The 20,577-nt window shown below is 51.3% G+C and overlaps 2 protein-coding genes across 9 annotated transcripts in view; one reads left to right on the top strand and one right to left on the bottom strand.

The window, feature by feature from the left end:
• Positions 1–1,049: 1,049 nt before the first annotated feature.
• L3MBTL2 (L3MBTL histone methyl-lysine binding protein 2) lies at positions 1,050–19,199 on the top strand. Of its 2 annotated transcripts, none has more exons than XM_045554828.1 (17): positions 1,050–1,212; positions 3,591–3,831; positions 4,989–5,122; positions 6,775–6,898; positions 7,736–7,815; positions 9,399–9,516; positions 9,970–10,104; positions 10,406–10,494; positions 13,488–13,719; positions 14,168–14,244; positions 14,451–14,555; positions 15,227–15,374; positions 15,796–15,878; positions 16,246–16,480; positions 16,957–17,022; positions 18,030–18,146; positions 18,625–19,199. In XM_045554828.1, the coding sequence occupies exons 1-17, from the start codon at positions 1,189–1,191 to the stop codon at positions 18,735–18,737; spliced, it is 2,121 nt and encodes a 706-aa protein (XP_045410784.1). In that variant the 5' UTR covers positions 1,050–1,188; the 3' UTR covers positions 18,738–19,199. The 2 variants fall into 2 exon arrangements, 1 of the variants encoding a protein (XP_045410784.1); XR_006735943.1 differs by having other exon boundaries at positions 1,099–1,212; positions 18,030–18,503; positions 18,625–18,700.
• CHADL (chondroadherin like) overlaps positions 1,142–20,577 on the bottom strand; it is a 29,124-nt gene continuing 9,688 nt past the window's right edge. The window contains exons 6-8 of one of the 7 annotated variants that reach the window (XR_006735939.1): positions 13,247–13,407; positions 12,856–12,979; positions 10,808–11,944 (exon numbers count right to left, since the gene is read on the bottom strand). Coding sequence is in view for 3 of the 7 variants with exons in the window: in XM_045554826.1 (XP_045410782.1) it covers positions 1,566–1,709 (144 nt within the window). In the remaining 4 variants the exon portion in view is untranslated. Of the gene's footprint in view, positions 1,710–9,477; positions 9,555–10,807; positions 11,945–12,709; positions 13,408–18,004; positions 18,221–20,577 lie in introns of those variants that run through there. The other 6 variants (XR_006735941.1, XR_006735940.1, XR_006735938.1 and 3 more) reach the window with 6 other exon arrangements.

Below are 20,577 nucleotides of genomic sequence, written 5' to 3'. Positions count from 1 at the left end.
CAAGGAAAACTTTCACATTTATGTGGAGGACCTCAAATTTAGGAATATGTTTTACATATATTCAGCATCCACTTATTACATTTAGATTCTCAATTAATTAATTGGGACACAGCATAGCATAGGGAAAAAATTTTGACCAAGTTTTAAAATACAATCCTCAGTGATCCTGGAAAGTGTTTAAACCATAGGAGTCACCATTTCTGTTTCTTTAAAATGGTGATTGGGGGACTCACACCTGTAATCCTAGCACTTTGGGAGGCTAAGACAGAAGGATTGCTTGAGGCCAGGAGTTAGAGAGCAGTGGAAGCAAGAGCGAAACCCTGTCTCTACAAAAAATAGACAAATTAGCTGGGCGTGGTAGTATTCCCAGCTACTTGGGAGGCTGAGGCAGGAGGATCACTTGAGCCCAGGACTCAGGTTGCAGTGAGCTATGATGACGCCACTGCACTCTAGCCTGGGCTACAGAGCAAGACTCCAGACTCTGTCTCAAACAAATAAACAAAAAACAAAATGGTGATTGGATGTGTAAGGATTTGAGAAGATATTTGTAAAGTTGCACAATAGCACCTAGAACCCAGAGCATGTGAGGAGATCCAAATGGGATGAGTCAGAGCGCCTGGTATTCGAAGTTTTACTCATGAGATAGTGATGAAGGGAAGTGTTGCAGGATTTTGATCGGGAGGGACATTTATAGTATTGGGCATAAAAATATTCCAGTTTCTGCCTGAGTTAGAAATGAGTCCCCTCTGCAAGGTATCCTGGCACAAGGGCACCTTAAATTCTAACCGGACAGAATCCCAGCTTGTTCCTGGCCCTGAAACTGACTATCGTAGGTGCTCAATAACTGTTTAATGAAAAATAGGATCCGGGTGAGCGGTAGGGGTTGGCGTGATTAGAACAGTCAGAGCAAGGAGTGCCAGGTCCAGCGCCCTTGGAATTTTCACGTCGCTGTGGTAACGCCCTCCCTGCGCATCGACGGGAGAACTACAAGTCCCACAACCGCTCGCGGTTTCCCCGCCCCCGGGGGAGGAGTAGCGCAGGTGGGCTCGGAACCGGCTTTTCCTTTTTTCCTGCAGCGTGATTGGCCCGTGGCTCAGCGAGGCGGCCAATGAGCGCGCTCCGAGAGAGCAGCGAGGCCAATATGGCTTCCAGCACCTGGAGACGGTTGGAGGAATTGACTTAGGTCTCATGGAGAAGCCCCGGGGTATTGAGGTGAGAGGGAGAGGACTTAGCGTAACTGGGAAAGGGTACCCAGAGATCCTCGCTCGGTGGGTCCTTCTTTAGGCCTGTTAGCGACGCTTTGAGGGTGGAGGGTGGAAGGATGGATAAACTGAGGCACTTAATCTGAGCCAGGACTAGGAGCGATTGGCGTTACTTTTTGCTCTCCTGCTGTTGAGATCCACGCTCGGCGAAGGGTTCAGGAAGGAACAGCCTCCCAGGCTTGGGGAAAGGGAAACTGGATTCAGGATCTGAGAGCTCCTGAATTTTCTTTGCCCTCCTTGTCTCGTGGTCGGGTTCTTTAGGGCTTGTGAGGCCTATTACATCAGGTGGGAAGTGAAGGGAGATTAAAGTTTAGTGAACATTATTACTCCGCGCCTGGAACGTTCACGTGCAGTATACTCACAGCACTCCTGTGTTATTGTTTCATCTTTATGATGAAAGCAGCTGAGGCTTAGAGAGGTGGTGCAAGTCCCCAGGAGTTCACGCAGCTGGAAAGTGAAGAATATGGGCACTAAGTCTGTCAGCCCCTAAAACTTAACCACTCTTTAATCATTTGGCTTTTGGCCACCTTATATTTTTGTTTTGTTTTTAGAGATAGGGTCTCACTATGTTGCCCAGGCTGGAGCGCAGCAACTATTCACAGGCGCTATCATAGCTCACTGCAGCCTCCAACTCCTGGGCTCAAGCAATCCTCCCACCGTAGCCTCCCAAGTAGCAAGTACTACAGGTGCACAACACCTGGCCCAGCAAGGGCACCTTATATTTGAACTTCGTTTCCTTTCTAGCATATTTTCATGTGTAGTTGCAAATATAAAGTGGAATCGCTCAAAAACTTCACAAGGGTAAAGGAAAATAATATGGAAAATAAGAATAATAGCTTACATTTTTAGAGCTGTTACTGACTGCTCTAAATAGAACAAGGCTTTGCATATGTTAGTTTAAACTTCATAACAGTCCTCTAAAGAAGGCTTTTTATTATCTCCCTTGTATTGATGAAGAAACTGAGGGCAGCAAGGTTAAATATCTTGCACAAAAATCACACAGATAATAAGCGGTAGAACCAGGATTCAAACCCAGGTGTATCTGATTTGAGAGCCTACGCTTCTTTCTTCTTTTCTTTCCTTTCTTTTTTTTTTTTGAGACAGAGTCTCACTCTGTCTCCGTGGCTAGAGTACAATGGCGTCATCATCACTCACTACAACCTCAAACTCCTGGGCTTGAACTATCCTCCTGCCTCAGCCTGCTGGGTAGCTGGGACTATAGGCATGTTCCACCACACCTGGCTAAGTTTTCTATTTTTTTGTAGAGACAGGGTCTCACTCCTGCTCAGGCTGGTCTCGAACTTCTGACCTCAAGGATCCTCCCACCTCGGCCTCCCACAGTGCTAGGATTACAGGCGTGAGCCACTGCACTCAGCCCCTATGCTTTCAATTAGTAAAAACTGTGAACATTTATTGAGTACTTACTATGTGCAAGTCATTGTTCTGAATGCTTTACCTGTATTATCTCTTACTTCTCCCCCAAATCCTATTAAATAGGTAGTATTATCCTCATTTTATAGGTGTGGAAACTGAGGCACTAAAAGATTGACTTAAGCACTAGAGATGGTATTGAGCCCTTATCCAGAGCCCAAATTCTTCACCTTGTTTCACACATTTTCTATTATATGCTAGGTAGATTCATATACAGCATCTCATTTGCATCTCATATCCTGTGAGCCAAATATTTTTCTTATAGGTGAGAAAATTGAAGCCCACAGAGGTTAAATGACTTGCCCAAGGACCCACAGCTAATTAGGATCAGAGCTGAATCCAAAGCTGTGGTACCTACCACAAAGCCACAGCTATCTGTGTGTCATCTGCCTCTCAAATCTTCCTTGGAGCAATCTGGGTCCCAAATTAACTTTTCTGACTTAAATTGGTTTTTTTTGTTGTTGTTTATTTTTTGTTTTTTGAGACGGAATCTCACTCTGTTGCCCAGGCCAGCATGCCGTGGCATCAACCTAGCTCACAGCAACCTCAAACTCTGGGCTGAAGCAATCCTTCTGCCTCAGCCTCCCGAGTAGCTGGGACTACAGGCATGTGCCACCATTCCCGGCTAATTTTTTTTTCTATATATTTTTAGTTGTCCAGCTAATTTCTTTCTATTTTTAGTAGAGACGGGTTCTTGCTCTTGCTCAGGCTGGTCTCAAACTCCTGAGCTCAAGTGATCCTCCAGTCTCGGCCTCCCAGAGTGCTAGGATTATAGGCATGAGCCACCACAAGGTTCCCAAAAGTACGAGGGGGCTGATGGCAGGTCTGCAGCTTCTCTCCCCGTACACTAAAACCAACATGATTCCTTCTGCCTTGTTTGTGTCATCTTTCCACTAGGAGACCCGGTCTTCAGAACCAATGGAGGAAGAAGAGGAAGATGATGACTTGGAGCTGTTTGGTGGCTATGATAGTTTCCGGAGTTATAACAGCAGTGTGGGCAGTGAGAGCAGCTCCTACCTGGAGGAGTCAAGTGAAGCAGAAAATGAGGATCGGGAAGCTGGGGAGCTGCCCACCTCCCCGCTGCATTTGCTCAGCCCTGGGACTCCTCGCTCCTTGGATGGCAGTGGTTCTGAGCCAGGTGCCTTCAGAGTGTCCCCTGAAGATCACGAGGGGTCAGGAGATTGTAGAGGACGAGGGGGATAGATACAGGCCATGTGGGCAGAGCTGTCCATATGTAAAAGACTTTGTTCTGATGTCTAAGGGATCAGATGTCTAAGGACCTATAAGGGAGACAGAAGCACCCCAAGTAGCCACAAACGTCATTTCCTCTGCTGCAGTCTGATTTCAAATTGTGATTTCATTCATTCTTTCATACAACTAATGTTTATTCAGCACATTTTAGATGCCAGTCAGTAACATGATGCTGCTTTTACATCTATGAGAGTAGGTTGTGGCTTTCTAAGCCTGGATGTTGAGACGGTAGGAAACCTAACTGGGCATGGTGGCGCATGCCCGGAGTCCCAGCTACCTGGGAGGCTGAGGCAGAAGGATCACTTGAGCCCAGGAGTTGGGGGTTGCAGTGAGCTACGATGACGCCACTGCACTCTATCCAGGGCGGTAGAATGATACTCTGTCTCAACAAAAACAAGGCAACTGAGCACCCCTCCTCACAACCCCCCACAAAATAAAATTAAAAAATTAAAAACCTCAAAGTAACCATTAGAGACCACCACCCTGGCTGCACAGTAGAATCACCTGGGGAGCTTTTAACAGACTACAAGTGCCAGTGTCCCGCTGCAGATCAGTTCATTAGAATCTCAGCCTTGGGCATTTTTAAAAGCTCCCCACATGATTCTAATGTGAAGTCAGTGTTGAAAAACTGCTCTAGTTCTATCTCATTCCTATATAGATGAGAAAAGAGAGCCACAGAGGTGAAGTGACTTTGGTACTTTTTCTTCCTATACATTTTTTCTCTTCTCATTTTCCTTTGGCAAACTTTCCAGCACTTGCCTGTTTTCCCAGTCATCCTTGTGGCCTTACCTCAAAAAACAGAGTCTGTTTCCTTGGCTCTGTTGACACATACAGGCAATGGAGGCCAAGCAGCAGAGCTCAGGGCAGGTAGAGTCAGATGTACGCACCACTACCTCGTCCTGCCCCTCTTATTCAATTCTGTCAGCCTTGGGGGGGGCTGGGCTCACCTGGTTAGTGCAGTGTCCCAGGTTTTGAAGGACTCATCGTTGTGTTTGATTTGAAGTGGCTGTATCAGATAACTCATGTGCTAAGTTCTCTTCCCAGCTGTCTGTGAGATGTGTGGTATCGTGGGGACAAGGGAAGCCTTCTTCTCCAAGACGAAGAGGTTCTGCAGTGTGTCCTGCTCCAGGAGCTACTCCTCGAACTCCAAGAAAGCCAGTATCTTGGCTAGATTACAGGTGAGAGGCAGCCACCTGGATCCTCCCCGGTTCCCTGAGTGCTGAGACAGGAACCACCAACTGACTGAAGGCAGGGGCCAAGAGGGCTTTGTAAGCTCCTTGCTTGTGGCCATCTAAGGTTGTAAGTTTCCTGGTATTTATTATGCTCTCAAATTTCAGAGGGCAGAGCAATCCACTTCTGGAACTTGTTAAATTATAGATTCCTGGAGCTACCCTCCTCCCCCAGAGTCTGATGTATTCAGTAAGTTTTAAACAACAACCTTGGGGGAGTCTGACACCCTTGGTCTTCACCCCCACTTTTATAAATGCTTTGAAAGGAAGCTGGGAAACAGGCACAGGGTTCACCAGCCACGGTGGCTTTAGGAAGTCCATGCCTTGTCTCTGACTTGATGTCTTACACCTGTAATCCCTGCAGTCTGGGAAGCAGAGGGGGAAGGATCACTTGAGGCCAGAAGTTCAAGACCATCCTGGGCAACACAGTGAGACCCCTATCTTTACAAAAATAAATAAATTAGCCAGGCTGTGGTGGTATACAACTGCAGCCCTAGCTACTCAGGAGGCTGAGGTGGGAGGATCACTTAAGCCTAGGAATTTAAGTTGCAATGAGCTATGATTATGCCACTGTACTCTAACCTGGGCAACAGAGTGAGACCCTATCTCAAAAAAAAAAAAAAAATCCTATTTTGTTTTTTCTTTCTTTTTTTGAGACAGAGTCTCACTCTGTTGCCCTGGCTAGAGTGCCGTGGTGTCAGCCTAGCTCACAGCAACCTCAAACTCCTGGGCTTGAGCAATCCTCCTGCCTCAGCCTCCCGAGTAGCTGGGACTACAGGCATGTGCCACCATGCCCAGCTAATTTTTTCTATATATATTTTTAGCTGTCCATATTTCTTTCTATTTTTAGTAGAGACAGGGTCTTGCTCTTGCTCAGGCTGGTCTTGAACTCCTGAGCTCAAAGAATCCACCCGCCTTGGCCTCCCAGAGTGCTAGGATTACAGGCATGAGCCACCACTGCGCCTGGCCAAAATTCCTATTTTGAAGACTCAAAACTTTTAGTAACTTACTTAAAGGTATATAACTAAAAATGGTAGAACCAGGATTTGACCCCACGTCTGCCTGGGATTTAAACCCAAATTTCTACTTCACTGATCATTTTAGTAAATTCTTGGCCTTTGTGATCAAAGTGCTTAAGTTATAAGACACAGACCAGATTGGCGGCCTTTCCCTTTGGGGGAGGACCCCCTTTGGGCACCTGATGAAAGCCATGGGCCCTCTCCACAGAACATTCATGTGCGTACAAAATGTTGCCTCCCAGGTCAGAGAGTTTCTGGCCCCTCTGAAGCCCATTCTTTGCTGTGGATCTTCAGGAGCACTGGAGGAAGGACATGATGAAACTTGAATCTTTCAGGGAGCAAAGGCTTAAAAGATAGAATGTGTCCCTTCCTGCAGCCCGCTGACCCTCCCATCCTTCCCCCACACCCTCCCTCTGAGCTAAGCATTGTCATTATCACCATTCTGTTTTGCATACAAAGAAACTCAAGCCCAAGAGAAGTTAAGTAACTGGATTAAGACCAGAATTTCAACCTTGGCAGTCCAAATCCAGAGCGGTGCTCTTCACCAGTAGGCTACACACATTCTCCTCTTCTTCCTTCCAGGGGAAACCCCCTACCAAGAAAGCCAAAGTCCTGCACAAGGCGGCCTGGTCTGCCAAAATTGGAGCCTTCCTCCACTCACAGGGGACAGGACAGTTAGCAGATGGGACACCAACAGGACAAGATGGTAAGACAGCAGAGGACTGGTGCTTAGGAAGCCATTAGGGCCAGGGTGGGGGCCAAGCCTGGGGTGGGCTTCACTGGGAGTGAGCACTGGGAAAGGTGGCCAGCCAGGAGGACCTGACCCAGGCTTACTGTGAATTGCAGCTTCCTCGCCTGTCGAGCATTGTGGAAATTACCCCAGAAACTTCTTTGGACCACCCTGAAATTGCCAGGACTCCTACCCTTGATAATTCAAAAGCCAAAAATTAATTAGCTGCTTTTGTTTCTCTTTGTATTTATCCCTCTGGCTTCTGTTTCCCTGGGGCAGTGAGGCCCAGGTCTGGTTTGAAGGGGCATGTGCAGAGGGATGGCAGGATAAGAAAGGAATATTTCCCTCTCTTTTTCTGAGTGTATGGCAACTTCTTCTAAGCAAATTAAATGCAGGCACAAAGTAACTCTGCTATCGTTGGTTTGAGCTTCTGACTGAAATTGAGCTTAGCAGCCAGGAGGGGTGTAGCTGTGTGCTACTGCCCCCTCATCCAGGGTCATTTAGATTGGGCATAGCCAATCAGATTGAGGGAGGCCTGAGGAATTTAAGCCCAGGGACACTGAATTTTTCTCCTTATCTGGGGGAAGAAGGGTGAGAATTTTCCCTTTGAAGATTCCTCTACTCCTGAGAGTCTTGGCCTTTAGATTGGGTCCTCATCTGTTCTGATGGCCACTGGTGGGGCAGGTATGGGTTTGAGAGAGGGGCTGCTGGGGAGGGGGAGGGACCTACATCTGCAGGCCCCACAGGGTCCTCAGGTCCAGGTCCCCAGAGTGGCTGCTGCCAGTCTTGACTCTTGCTCCTTCTGGTCTGCAGCTCTGGTCTTGGGCTTCGACTGGGGGAAGTTCCTGAAGGATCACAGTTACAAGGCTGCTCCTGTCAGCTGTTTTAAACATGTGAGTCCCCTGGTGCTGAGGGAGGGAGGCCTGGGAGCCGACTCAGTGTTCCCTACCTGCTTCCCCAGGCTAGACGGTGGCACTGGGGAGAGAGCAGTAGTGAGGTCTGGGTGGGAGAAGCCCAGCTTTGCTCCATCTTTACCTTTGTATCTGTTCACTTCTCAAAAAATCCTCCCCCAAACAATTACTGAGGGCTTCTCACACTGTGCTCAACTATGCCTCCCCTGAGGGCCCTCAGAGTTTTATTCATGTAATGGAATTTTGTGCCAGTTGCTAAGGGGCTTTCCAACTCTGAAACCCTTCTCTCCTTTCACCCCCATTTTTAATGTTTTCTCATGGAAAGTGTGGTACTTCTGTACTAGCCTGGGCCCCTTGGTCCCCAGGAGGCAGATGTAGGTTCCTCTTGGAGCCCACTTCTGCGAAGGGCTCCCTGATGCCTGTTACTGAGAAACCAGAAAGAAGGGCAAGTTCCTGGCAGGCTGGGCTTAAGTGCAAGAACTTAATATTCAGCAGCTGTAGCCTGCAGACCAGGTGCAAAGCCAGTAGCGGTGCTTGTGTTTTAGCTTTGAAACCAATGTCCCAAACCCCAGGAAATCTGGGAGGAGGTTTAGTCTTGGAGTCTTCCAATCAGAGTAAACCTCCTGCCTGGGCTCCTTTCTGAACTGCCAGGGAACTCTGGGGAGTGCCCTGAACAAGGACAAGTTGGTTCTTAACTCAGCTAACTCTCTTACTCCTCTCCTCTTTGAGTTGCTAATGAAAGGAAACATCTTTCCTACTGGAGAAAACCTCTTTTTTGCCCAGAACTCTCTAGCAGTCTCAGCATTTTCATTTCAGGGGAGTTATACCATACTTCCATGTAACACACAGGATTCAATACGCCCTGTAAAAAGCCTGCCCCTGTGTGACTGGCCTAGAACAGCCAACTATTTCCAGGTTCTGTGAAGAACCAATCTCTGTGACCAGGGAGATGGAATGGGAATGAAAAAAGGTGAATTTCCCTAAAGGAGAGTCAAGATACTATTGGCAGCAAAGCAAGGATTAAGTATCGGGAAGGCAACCAAAAGCAGTACCGTGCTCTCATGGAGCCTTTTAATAGGAGGAGGGGTAGAGAACGAATATGCAGGTGGATGGCTCTGCATAAATGAGGGGTCATAATACTTGTGCCCGGGTTTGAGTGACAATTGAAGAAGATAATATTTGTGCTTAGAACAGTACCTGGCAAGTGGTGTGAGCACTAGAAAGTGTTACTATTGCCTGGCTGGCACAGGGACAAAGGTGTAATGTGCCCAAGATGATACAGTTAGGAGCTAATCCTATAAAGATGAGAACTCGGGTCTGTCTGACTGTGGGTCTCCAAGCGTCACCCTGCCTCTCCACCTCCATCCCCCGGCTCAGCTCTAAGGACAGCAGGCCTCACCTCTTCACCCCTGGTACTGTGCCTGGCTTTCTGCACCCAGTGGGTGATGTGGAAAGTTGAGGTACAAAGAAGGACTTGATGACTTGGGCCGTGAGGCAGGCACTGTCCCCTGCCAGCCCAAAAAGCCACTCTCCCTCTTGAACACAACACTCTCATCGCCATACAGGTCCCACTCTATGACCAGTGGGAGGATGTGATGAAGGGGATGAAGGTGGAGGTGCTCAACAGTGACGCCGTGCTCCCCAGCCGGGTGTACTGGATTGCCTCTGTCATTCAGGCGGCAGGTGGGTGTTCTTCTGGCCAAGGTTCTTCAGGGATCTGTCTAGAGGGTGACATCTCTAGATGGATGAGCAGTGTCGTAGGCAGAAATTGGCTTCATAAAACAAACAAAAACCCCACCCATTGGAGTTTCTGCCCCCTTCTTAGGATTCTTCCACCGTAGAGGGGAACACAGAGCCTGGCAGGCTTGAAAACTCCAATTTCTTCAGTTTATTCCTGGCATGATCAGGCTATAGAAAATTAACTCCTAGCACCATGCCATAATGCTTTCCAAATATTCATAAGTGGCATGATTTATTTGGGCTATTACTATTATGGACAACAGGGACCCACCTGCCCAGAGCAAGTTCTTAGAATAGGCACTGGGAAGTCCAGTTTAGGCTCGAGATGAAGGAAGGCCTAAGAACATGCCGTTCCTCATCCCACCCTCCCTCACAGTGCCCTTTCCTTCCTTTCAGGGTACCGGGTCCTGCTCCGGTATGAAGGCTTTGAAAATGACGCCTCCCATGACTTCTGGTGCAACCTGGGAACCGTGGATGTCCACCCCATCGGCTGGTGCGCCATCAACAGCAAGATCCTAGTGCCCCCTCGGAGTGAGTTGATGAGAACGTTCTCTGTCCTGGTTCCTATAGGGCAGGAACCTTGGTAGAGGGAGAGTCCTTTGCCTTGTTAGAACAGAACCCACTTTTCCCTTTGCTTCCTGACCTCCCTGTCCCAGAGGCCCTGGGGCACATCCAAGTTGTGGAACCTGGTTTTATAAAACGAAGTCATTGCTGGCCTGGAGAAGCAGAAATAACTTGTTCCAACCCCCGTGCTGGTCTCTGGGTCAGCTCTGGCGCCCCCTGTCGGGGTATGTGTCTGTGTGTAACTGGGATTCCGCTGCTGTCTCCACAGCTATCCATGCCAAGTTCACCGACTGGAAGGGCTACCTCATGAAACGGTTGGTGGGCTCCAGGACACTTCCCGTGGATTTCCACATCAAGGTCTGGCAGTGAGTCCTTTGGGGCTCCTAACTGTTCTCCTCCCTCTCCTCTCCCAGTTTTATCCATCCTTCATGTTACTCATCGGAGTATTTTGTCTAAGATTCCCTTGCTAGGCAATCTTCAGTGGCTCCACATTTCTCAAGGATGGAGTCAAACGCCGCCACAGGGCAGCTGCCATCTGCCCTCCCAGCCCAAAGTCAGTCACCTCCCCAGCTAGACTCTGCTCCAGCCACATTGATCATGTTGCTCTGTCTGCCTTTTGCTCTTCCAGACCCTCACCTTTGCTCATAGCATTTTTTAGGATTGTTCACTCAATAGATTTTATTAAGTACTTATTGCATACAAGGCACACTTTGGGAGTACAAAGAATACAGACACTGCCATCCAGGAATCTCCCGTCTGGCAGAGGAAATGAAAGTCATGCACACGAATTATTATAAGCCTTTGTTCTGAACAAGGGAAATATCTGTGTGGCATTTAATTTTCTTTTTAAAAAACTATTTAGTCCTGTAGGAGCTGAGTTTAAAAAAAAAAAAAAACTAGTTCTTTAAATTAAAAAGTCATAGATGCACATGGTAAAAAAATCAAAGGGAACAAAAGGTTATATAGTGAAGACTTTCTCTCCCACCTCTCTATGCCAGGCCTCTTGTCATGGGGCTCTCATACACAGGTGCCTGGGCTGCATCTGAGGTCTCCTGAACCAAGTGCTCAGAGGTGCTGTTCCCATGCTGCCCTGGGTAAGCCCTGCAGCGTGTGCAGGACAAGGCAGCACAAGTGCTGCTAGGACACGCAATTCAAGTGGCCTTTTGGCCTCAGAGGAGGAGCAGATATCAAGGAAGGCTTTGTGGAGAAAATTTTACATTGATCTGTAGAGCATGGGTGGTATGGAAGCCAACAGTGGAAAATATAGATCGAATCTCACCCACGGCACTGGACGCCAGATGAAAAGGTTGCACATCGTGAGCCTTTGCTAACGGAGAGTTGGCCTTCAGCAAGGAATGGTTCAGTGCACCTCGAAGAGCATTCCCGGACTTTTCCCCAAAATAGAAATGATTTCTTCCTTATTTGAACTTACGGGATACTGATTTGCTATTTATCTCTATGTTGTTAACTGTCTTTTCAGGTTCTCTATATTCTTACTCCAGCAAAACTAAGTTTTTCCCACAGTGCTTTGCACAGTTGACAGATTTGATGATTGGAGGTGATTGTTCACTCTTTCTCAGCCAGCCCTTGTCTTAGGATGAGGCAGACGGTGGTGGGTGGTACAGACCACTAGGGGTAACGAGGTGGCCTCTTTTTTTCTTTACATTAAAAGCATGACTCTGGGCAGAGGGCAGTGATCCACATCAACAGTCAGCAAGCACGCGCTGACTTTTACGTAGCCAATCCTGTAGTGCATGCTAGAGGGGGTGGAAAAGCTCCAGCCCCTTATTGGGACAAGAAGATGACACTAAGGAGAGAATGGGAAGGCACTGTGAGACCAGATGTGGGTATAGGGGTTCCAGACAGGCCTCTTGGGGAGCTGATCCTTTGGCGGTCACTGCCTTGAGGAGAAGGGACTTGGCGCGCTGTATACTGTGACATGGAGACCACAGCTTAGATGGGGCAAGACCTTTCCCTTGGGATGCACTCCCAGTTGCTGACTTGCCGGCCCCTCTGGAGATTGGGGCTGGGGAGGATAGAAGGGGGTGGGTCTATGGAGAAAGCTCTAATGCAGACATGGCCCATTGTTGCCTACAATATGGTAAGTGCTCAGCAAAATGTTTGAATGAGAAATGACTCATCAGTCAAAGTCAGGTGTGTGTGCATGTGTTTGTTCACTCAAGGAAAAACATTAACTGAGCACTAACTCTGTGCCCAGAGCTGAGAGTGTAGAAATGAATCAATCCTAGCTTCTGCCCTTACAGAGCTCAAATTCCCCTGTATTATCCAAAACAAATAAAGGCAGTAAAGTGTTGTTGGGTTCTGGGCTGCACTGTGTTGGCTAGAGAGGAAGGGAAGAGGGTGGGGAGGTGGTCCAGAGGGGCCTGGGCCAGGCCTCCCCCGTCTGTCTCATTCTCCTAGATGAGTTGCTGTGATAGGATGCCGTCAGCCTCAGGATGTATTCCAGCCCTTGAGCTGGGCTGAAGGGTCTGTCTGGTGTAAGAGTCCTGTGTTAGCTTTTCCCCTCAGCTGCTTTGTGACCTCCGAGACCTCCCCTTCCTAGTGTGTTTGGAAATGGCACTGCTGAGACTTGGCCAGGGCAGGTTTTCCCTGAGCTGGCCGTGCCCTGAGTCTGGAAAAGCCCCACACCATATCTATCCCCTAGCCCAGCCAGGACAGCTCCGGAGACACAGTGAACAGAAAGAATCTCCTACTCACCACCGTGGATCTCTGAAGAACAGCTCGTGGGCGTCTTGGTCACTGTTCCTTTTTGGGTCAGAGGGGATACTGATTGCTGCTGAAACCATTTCAGAGCCACAGCCTGTCAGGGCCAGGGCTGGAACTGGACATGTGGAGACACAAGGGGACTCAGTTTTCTGGACATGAGTCTTGCATGTGCCATCAACAGAGGGCTGGGAGGTAGAGGGGAGTGCGGGGCGCCAGGGTATCAGAGTGCAGAGCCTGTGAAGAGCACAGGTCGGACACCAGGTTCGAAGCCCTGCTCTGGCACTGATGAGTCTCTGCAACTCTGGGCAAGTTGCTTGACCTCTCTGGGTCATGAGTTTCCTTGGTCTAAAATGGGTTTGTGATTTGTAGCGTCTTGACTTACTGGCATTTTAGTGATCAGAAGTGGCCCACTCCTGAGCCATGCCCTCTACGTCATCTTGGGGAATCAGGGCCAAGGTGGACTCGGTGGCATAGGAGTGCCCACCTGCCCGCCTCCTGCTTGGCGTGGGATGACTCCACCATATTTTCCTTGTCCTCTACGCTCTGTGAAGAGACAGAACAGGAAGGGGGATGTGGAAGGAGGCCCCTGGCCACAGCAGGCCTGTGTTGTGATGCCGTTGCAGATGGTGGAGAGCATGAAGTACCCCTTTCGGCAGGGCATGCGGCTAGAGGTAGTAGACAAGTCCCAGGTATCACGGACCCGCATGGCTGTGGTAGACACAGTAATTGGGGGTCGCCTGCGGCTCCTTTATGAGGATGGCGACAGTGATGACGACTTCTGGTGCCACATGTGGAGCCCCCTGATCCACCCAGTGGGTTGGTCCCGGCGTGTTGGCCACGGCATTAAGATGTCAGGTGAGCAGTGGCCCTAGGTTTTGCTTCCCAAGGATTGGGTGGGAGCACCTTCCCCATACCGCATGACAGTGCTGGGAGGTAGGTTATCATCTGCACCCTGCAGGTGACAGTGCTGAGCTCCAGAGAGGTTGAGAGACTTGACTGAGGTCACTCAGTGCAACTTGTGAGTGGTAAAATCAACAGTTGGACCCAGATGCTCCTGGCTCCAATCCTCTCCCACATCATGCAAGAAGAGTCTGGGTCTGGAGGCTGAATAGTCCCTACAGAGAGCTCCTGATGTTTTCTGGGCTAGAGCCATCTGTCTGCGGGTCTGGGGTGGCAGGTGCTGATACACAGCCTCAAGCATATGCACAGCAGCCCCATATGCACAGGGGAGGTGTGGAGATGGCCCAGTTAGCTGCCTTCAACTCCCTTCTCTTCCTCACTCCCTCTGTCATCTCCTCAAAAGAGAGGCGAAGCGACATGGCCCATCATCCCACCTTCCGGAAAATCTACTGTGATGCCGTTCCTTACCTGTTCAAGAAGGTGAGGCACAGCCCTTGGGCTCTCTTCCCCTTGGCCATAGATCATTCCAGGCCTGAGGACCCTGGCTCTTGCCTGGGACTGTCCCTTTCCCTCCCCATTTCCTTCCCAGGCCTATGGCAGGTGAGGCCTGCTTCTGCCCCAGCGCCCCACCCCCCGTCTTCCCCTGGACCCACCCAGGGACTCCTCAGCTGCCCCATTCCTTCCAGGTACGGGCTGTCTACACAGAAGGCGGTTGGTTTGAAGAGGGGATGAAACTGGAAGCCATTGACCCCCTGAATCTGGGCAACATCTGCGTGGCAACCATCTGCAAGGTGACCTGGGGCTGGCCCTCTGAGGGGGCCGACATGGTGCAGAGCTCCGCCATCCACTGTTGGGCCCTTGGGACTGCAGGTCATCCATCCCGCTTCCCCAGTGCTGGCTGCTCTTGGAGGACCTGATTTTTGTGAGGAGGGGCCTTACCTGCTCCTTGCTCAGAATCTGCTTTCGTGTCAGGATCTGAGGCACACTGGATGGGTGCTTAGTGAACACCTGAACCCGATCCTGTGTCAGGTGTCACCTCACTTAGCCTGCCTGCCACGTGCCATGTCCTTTGAGTGCCAGCCTAGCTGCCAAGACCCCAGCCGGGCTCACTTTGCTCCACTGGTCCTTCGTGACTGCCGCAGCCTGAGTAGCACACAGCCACCTGCCCTTGGCCCTCCTGGAGGACGCTGCTGCTGTGTCCATTCAGCACATCTGCTCCCTGCCAGGCATGTGTGCTCGCTCTTAGAACACACAGGCACCGGGACAGTCCCTGCTGGCTCGGCATTTGCTGTCCAGTGGGGAAGATAAATGCCCTCAGTGCGCAGAAGCTCAGGGCGTTCTCCGGGAAGGCTGAGCTCCAGATCCATTGGGCCCTTCTGCCTCGTGTCCCCATTATAGCTGCCTTACCCTGGGTGGGGTGCAGTTCATGACACAATGCTCCATCTTCCCCACCCCTCCCTAGGTTCTCCTGGACGGCTACCTAATGATCTGTGTGGACGGGGGGCCCTCCACAGATGGCTCGGACTGGTTCTGCTACCACGCCTCCTCCCATGCCATCTTCCCAGCCACCTTCTGCCAGAAGAATGACATTGAGCTCACACCCCCAAAAGGTAAGATGATAGGCCACCACATGCTGGCCTTGCAGTCAGAAGGGGCAGGTGAGGCCACAGGCCAGGATTCCTGGTCAAATCAGACCCCTCTGATGTGGATTTTCAAGATGTATGGTAGAGGTGACAGAGCTACCCAGGGCCACCACTAGCCTTACACTGCCCAGGCTGACTCAGCCCATGGTTGGTGTGTGGTTGGTGAGCAGAGTTCCCACTTGTCCCTTTGGGCAGTGAACAGCCTGCACAATAGGACCATGGTCCTAGAACAGGTACCAGCCTGGGGACAAGGGAAGAAGGCTATGGGGAGACTCCAGGCTGAGCCTTGTCCAAGCTGCAGGACCCCTTTGGCAGCGTGTTCATTTCCCCCAACCTGCTTTTCACTTCCCCTCCTCTCCCTATGCATCTGAGTTTTCTGCTTCTCCAGGGCACGAGACACAGACTTTCAACTGGGAGAACTACTTGGAGAAGACCAAGTCGAAAGCTGCTCCATCGAGACTGTTCAACATGGTAAGGAGACCGAGGACGGAGCAAGGGCCTGCAGCAGCCTGGGGACTGGCCCTGCCTAATGCGTCAACAGGAGCAATTCCAAACCCTTCTCTCGTGCCTCTGCTGCTGACATCAGCTACTTCCAGGGGAGAAGTCCCACACTGTGACATAGGCACTCCACTCTCTTTCCATAGAGGGGCTCATGCTTAGGAAAGAGGTGCTATGGGATGTTGTCCAGAGGAATCTGCCCCAGCAGGCATTCTAGTGCCAGGCCCTCTCCCTCCCCCAATTTTGCCAGTATCCCCCCAGCCCACCCCACCGCAGGCCCAGGCAAGCCTGCTGGGGCAGGGAGCTGACTGGCTTGGTACTCCCTTCTTCCCTCACCCAGGACTGCCCCAATCATGGCTTCAAGGTGGGCATGAAGCTGGAGGCTGTGGACCTGATGGAGCCCCGGCTCATCTGCGTGGCCACGGTGAAACGGGTGGTGCATCGGCTCCTCAGCATCCACTTTGATGGCTGGGACAGCGAGTACGACCAGTGGGTAGACTGCGAGTCCCCGGACATCTACCCCGTCGGCTGGTGTGAGCTTACTGGCTACCAGCTCCAGCCACCTGTGGCCGCAGGTCTGGGCGCTCTCAGCTCTAAGGGACTCTTGACTTTCCTTCCTCTTCTTTTTTCCTTCTTGCCCCCTCCCCTGTGCCCACTTACTTCTTTGGCATGAGATCAAGAAGTCTCATGGACCACTCTGTGTAAAGAGTGAGCCCTGTTTCCCCCCGCTGGTCTTGACTTCTCTGTCTCCATCTCCCTCTGGCCTGCAGAGCTCCTTCCTTCATCTTGCCCACTCTGTCATATGCTCGTGCCCTTGTGCACCCAGGTAAACTACCCAGGTCCCTCTGAGCAGCCCTAGTGACGAGGGTGGGAAGAAGGGACAGTTATTCTCCAGCCTCTCTCCCCAGTCCCACCTATTCTTGTTGCCCAGCTTTGGCTTCCCTTCTTGGAGTGTCCTGTGTGAGGGTGGAAAGGGTCTCAGGATGCACCTGTGCCCTGTGTCCTCCCAGAACTCTCTTCTCATCTCTCTTGCCTTATCTTTCAACAACAGAACCAACCACACCTCTGAAGGCCAAAGAGGCTGTAAAGAAGAAAAAGAAACAGTTTGCAAAGAAAAGTAAGTGATGCTCCAAATCGGCCAGGCTGGTGTGGGACCCAGAGCAGAGGTGGGGTCAGCCCTGCGGCATTGGTTCCGAGATGCTATCCCGCCGGTCCTGCCCTGTCTCTTCTCCCTTGCCCTTTGGCCCATAGGCCTTTTACCCTGTGTCTTTGGGGATCCAGAGTGTAAACAGGGGCGTTCAGTCTGTGGCAGGGTCAGGATCCTGAGGAGGAGAGACGAGATTGTATCTGAGAGTGAGGTTGCAGGGATCCCCATCCCTGCTGCCCCGGGGTCAGAAAATGGCCTGGCCTCTTGGGCAATCGCAGCTGCTAGGTTCTAAAGGAAAAGGCACAGGAAGAAATAGAAGCTTTCTTTATAAGGCTGTCATTCTTCCCTTGAGACCTCCTTGAGGATGGAAGCCAGGGCAGGCTGCTGAGTGGCTAGACTCCACCTGGCACTCAGGGGCTCACTCTCAACCGATCCTGAGCCCAGTGTGGGCTCAGCTTGAGGAGCAGCAGAGGGGGGAGGGGGCAAAGCTGTGCTCCAGAGTTCAGGCCACTGATGGCAAGGTGGTCTCTACCACATGGCACCATGCAAGGAAGAAGATGTCCTGAAACAGGACAAAGCAGAAACAGGGACAAGGTCCCCGGGCAGGATTAAGATTGAGTGACGGTATAGTGTTTGTCAGGTGGGCAGAAGCCCTGTGCTGTTGAAAACAGCAGGGCCAGGAATGTTGCGTGTTAGAGGAAGAAATCAAAGACTGAAAAAGGAAACTAACAACCACGATGGCTCTGAGCCTTGGCTCTGGATGGAGGTGTTGTCATTAATCCCCCACTGGAGAGGGCCTCTCTGACCTCAGGGCACAGCCAGTCAGGGGTGTTGTCAGAGCTGGAGTCCAGGCCTTCTGTCCCCAGACTGGCACTTTCCCCTCTGCCACACCACCTGACCACTGGACAAGACACAGCCCTTCAGGCCTCACGTAGGTACGACCTTAATGCTTGGTTTGAATCCATTTTTATTCAAAGGGAAAAGAAGCCCTCCGACCAAGACGCGGCCCCTCAGACAGGGGTCCAAGAAGCCCCTGCTGGAGGACGACCTGCAGGCTGCAGGGAAGATCTCATCAGAGCCCATTTCAGATGAGAGTAAGAGCCACTAGGCTGGGTCGAGGCAGGACCAGCCTGCTCTGTGCTCAGAGGCGGCCCCTCTTCTTCCCAACCTGGGCACAAAAGAGTAGAGTCAAGTTTGGCGGGAATTTTCGGGGCACCAAGCAGCCCCGAACCACTGGGCCTGGAGAGCTTCCCACCCACCCCCACCAACTCTGAACAGAGCAGTCTCCATCCACCCAGGCTGCCTGGCCATTTCTCCTCCATCTCTGCCCCCACCCAGTGTGCTGGGCAGGGGTGACATATTGGTCAATGTCAGTGTCTCTGGCACAGGTGTCCTGGGGCCCTGGGCCTTTGCTGCTGCTGCCCTCCCAGAGGTCAAGCAGGAGGGTGAAGGTGTGTCCTGAGGGCCCCCATCTGTAAGGACCAGATCCCTCTCCCAGGTCCTGCTCCCCGCCCTTCCCTGAGTTACAGGCTTGCTCTCCATGCCACCGTCCCACCTCCCCTCCCTCTCCAGTCATTGCTGTCCAAGTGAAGGAAGAGCATCTAGACGTGGCCTCGCCTGACAAGACTCCAAGTTCAGAGATGCCTGTCTCCATTGAGAACATCAAGCAGGAGACAGAAGACTGAGCCTTCTGCTGCCAGCCAGGCCCCTAGCCAGAAGCCAGCCCAGGGTTATGGAGCAGAGGGGAGGCCCAGGGCTTCTCTGCGGCCACCATCCCTCTACCCACTTTAGTTTGGAGACTGAACCTTTGTGCGTAACTTCTGCCTGGTGCGTAAAGGCTGGGCACAGAAGGACCAGCCTGGGGCTCCTTTGACCCACCTCCTGCCTCTGCCCTCTTCATGGCAAGGCCCACGTGACCTGAGGCCCCCAAACTCATCTGTGAACGCCTCCCTCTCCGGCCTGAGCTCCTGCAGCTGGAATGCCCTCTGCCCGGACTCTGCTCCTCCTCACAGGAGCACTCTCCACCCCCACCACACCCCTCAACTGCCCGGGGTGGAGCTGCCCCAGTCACACTGGAAGACAAGACAGCGAACTGTGTGTTTGCCCAAGCAAGTTCATGTAAATAAAGTTCTGAAGCAGTTCTCTGAGCGGGATAAGGTCCCCTGATTGACAGCAAGTAGTATGATGGGACCAGCCTCTGCCTAAAAAACTAACCAGGCCAAATGCGTCTCTGCCTCCTCCTGCTCCACTCCTAGCACCCTAGGGACGTTGTGGACCCATGCAGAAACCCAGCTTAAGCAGGCAGCTGAGAAACAGTGACCAGGATGTGGGTTTTGGTGACTTGTGAGGTGGCCTTAACTTATTTTCTCTGTTGGCATGAGCACTGACTCCCATTTCCTAAAAGGAACAGTGGCAGGAGGCCTGCAGGCGCCTGGTGCCACTTGGGGCTGACTCAGTGTTGTAGAAGGTGATCGGGACAGGCTGTTCACTGCCAGGGTAGCAGGATGGGAAGATAAGCTCGGTCCTCATAGCTTGGTTAGACCTGTCATTGTCATTCCCCTTCTCTCTGATAACCAGGGTCAAGTATGGCCCCGCCAGAGAGTCACGTGGTCAGCCGTGCTGGTTGAGGTGGCCCTGAAGGAGACTCTTGCCCTCTTTTGCCAGCACCTCTGGGAGGGAGGGCTAACCATACACTTCCTGGCTCACTTCTCCTTTCTGCCCAAGTCCTTCTCGACTCCGTAACGTATTTCCTTTCTCCCCACTCCTTTCTGAAATTACATTCTAGAAGTTCACGTAGTATGTGCCCAAATTTATCTGCTTTTATTTTTCCCAGTCTCCCTTGATACTCTCATGTCTGTGATCTACCCCATCTCTTTAATAACAGGTCTTCCTGGAGCCTAAGGTGGGGGCAGGCTGCATTCCCCAGGTTTTCAGATAGAGGCGGTGCTGGGTGGGTCCCTACGTCGTCCTGCATGGACTGCAGCAGTGCTGCCATGTGCAGCTGCCTTCTAGGCCTGCTGATGCTCGAGCCCGTGTGTGCAGCTGCCTGTGTATTGGTCTGTTGGGCTGCCCGCGTCTGCTGCTTGCTGAGACATGCTAACTATAGGTTTGCTCAGGACCCAGGCTGTTTGGGTTCACCCCTGAGGTGAGGGTGCAGGTTTCCAATCATCACAGTCCTGGGTATTTCTGGGCAGGTTCAGAGAGAACTTGATTCTATCTCTATCTTTAGCAAAGGCAGTGGGTACCCCCCACCATGCAGAAACCAGGCCAAGAATGTTTGGCCAGGTGCAATGGCTCACGCTTGTAATCCTAACACTCTGGGAGGCTGAGGCGGGAGGATAGTTTGAGGTCAGGAGTTCAAGACCAGCCTGACCAAGAGTGAGACCCCATCTCTACTAAAAATAGAAAAATTAGCCGGACATGGTGGCATGCGCCTGTGGTCCCAGCTACTTGGGAGGCTGAGGCAGGAGGATGGCTTGAGCCCATTAGTTTGAGGTTGCTGTGAGCTAGGCTGATGCCACAGCA

The sequence above is a fragment of the Lemur catta genome, chromosome 6 (assembly GCF_020740605.2).
Source record: "Lemur catta isolate mLemCat1 chromosome 6, mLemCat1.pri, whole genome shotgun sequence".
In the NCBI taxonomy this organism is placed as follows: Eukaryota; Metazoa; Chordata; class Mammalia; order Primates; family Lemuridae; genus Lemur; species Lemur catta.
This window is presented reverse-complemented; position numbering and strand designations above follow the sequence as displayed.

Excerpts from the sequence above, each read along its gene's own strand:
- L3MBTL2 (XM_045554828.1), top strand. The coding sequence starts at position 1,189 with ATGGAGAAGCCCCGGGGTATTGAG. Across the intron at positions 3,832-4,988 it reads TGGCAGTGGTTCTGAGCCAG|CTGTCTGTGAGATGTGTGGT; the intron begins GTGCCTTCAGAG and ends TTCTCTTCCCAG. Across the intron at positions 17,023-18,029 it reads GAAACAGTTTGCAAAGAAAA|GGAAAAGAAGCCCTCCGACC; the intron begins GTAAGTGATGCT and ends TTTTATTCAAAG.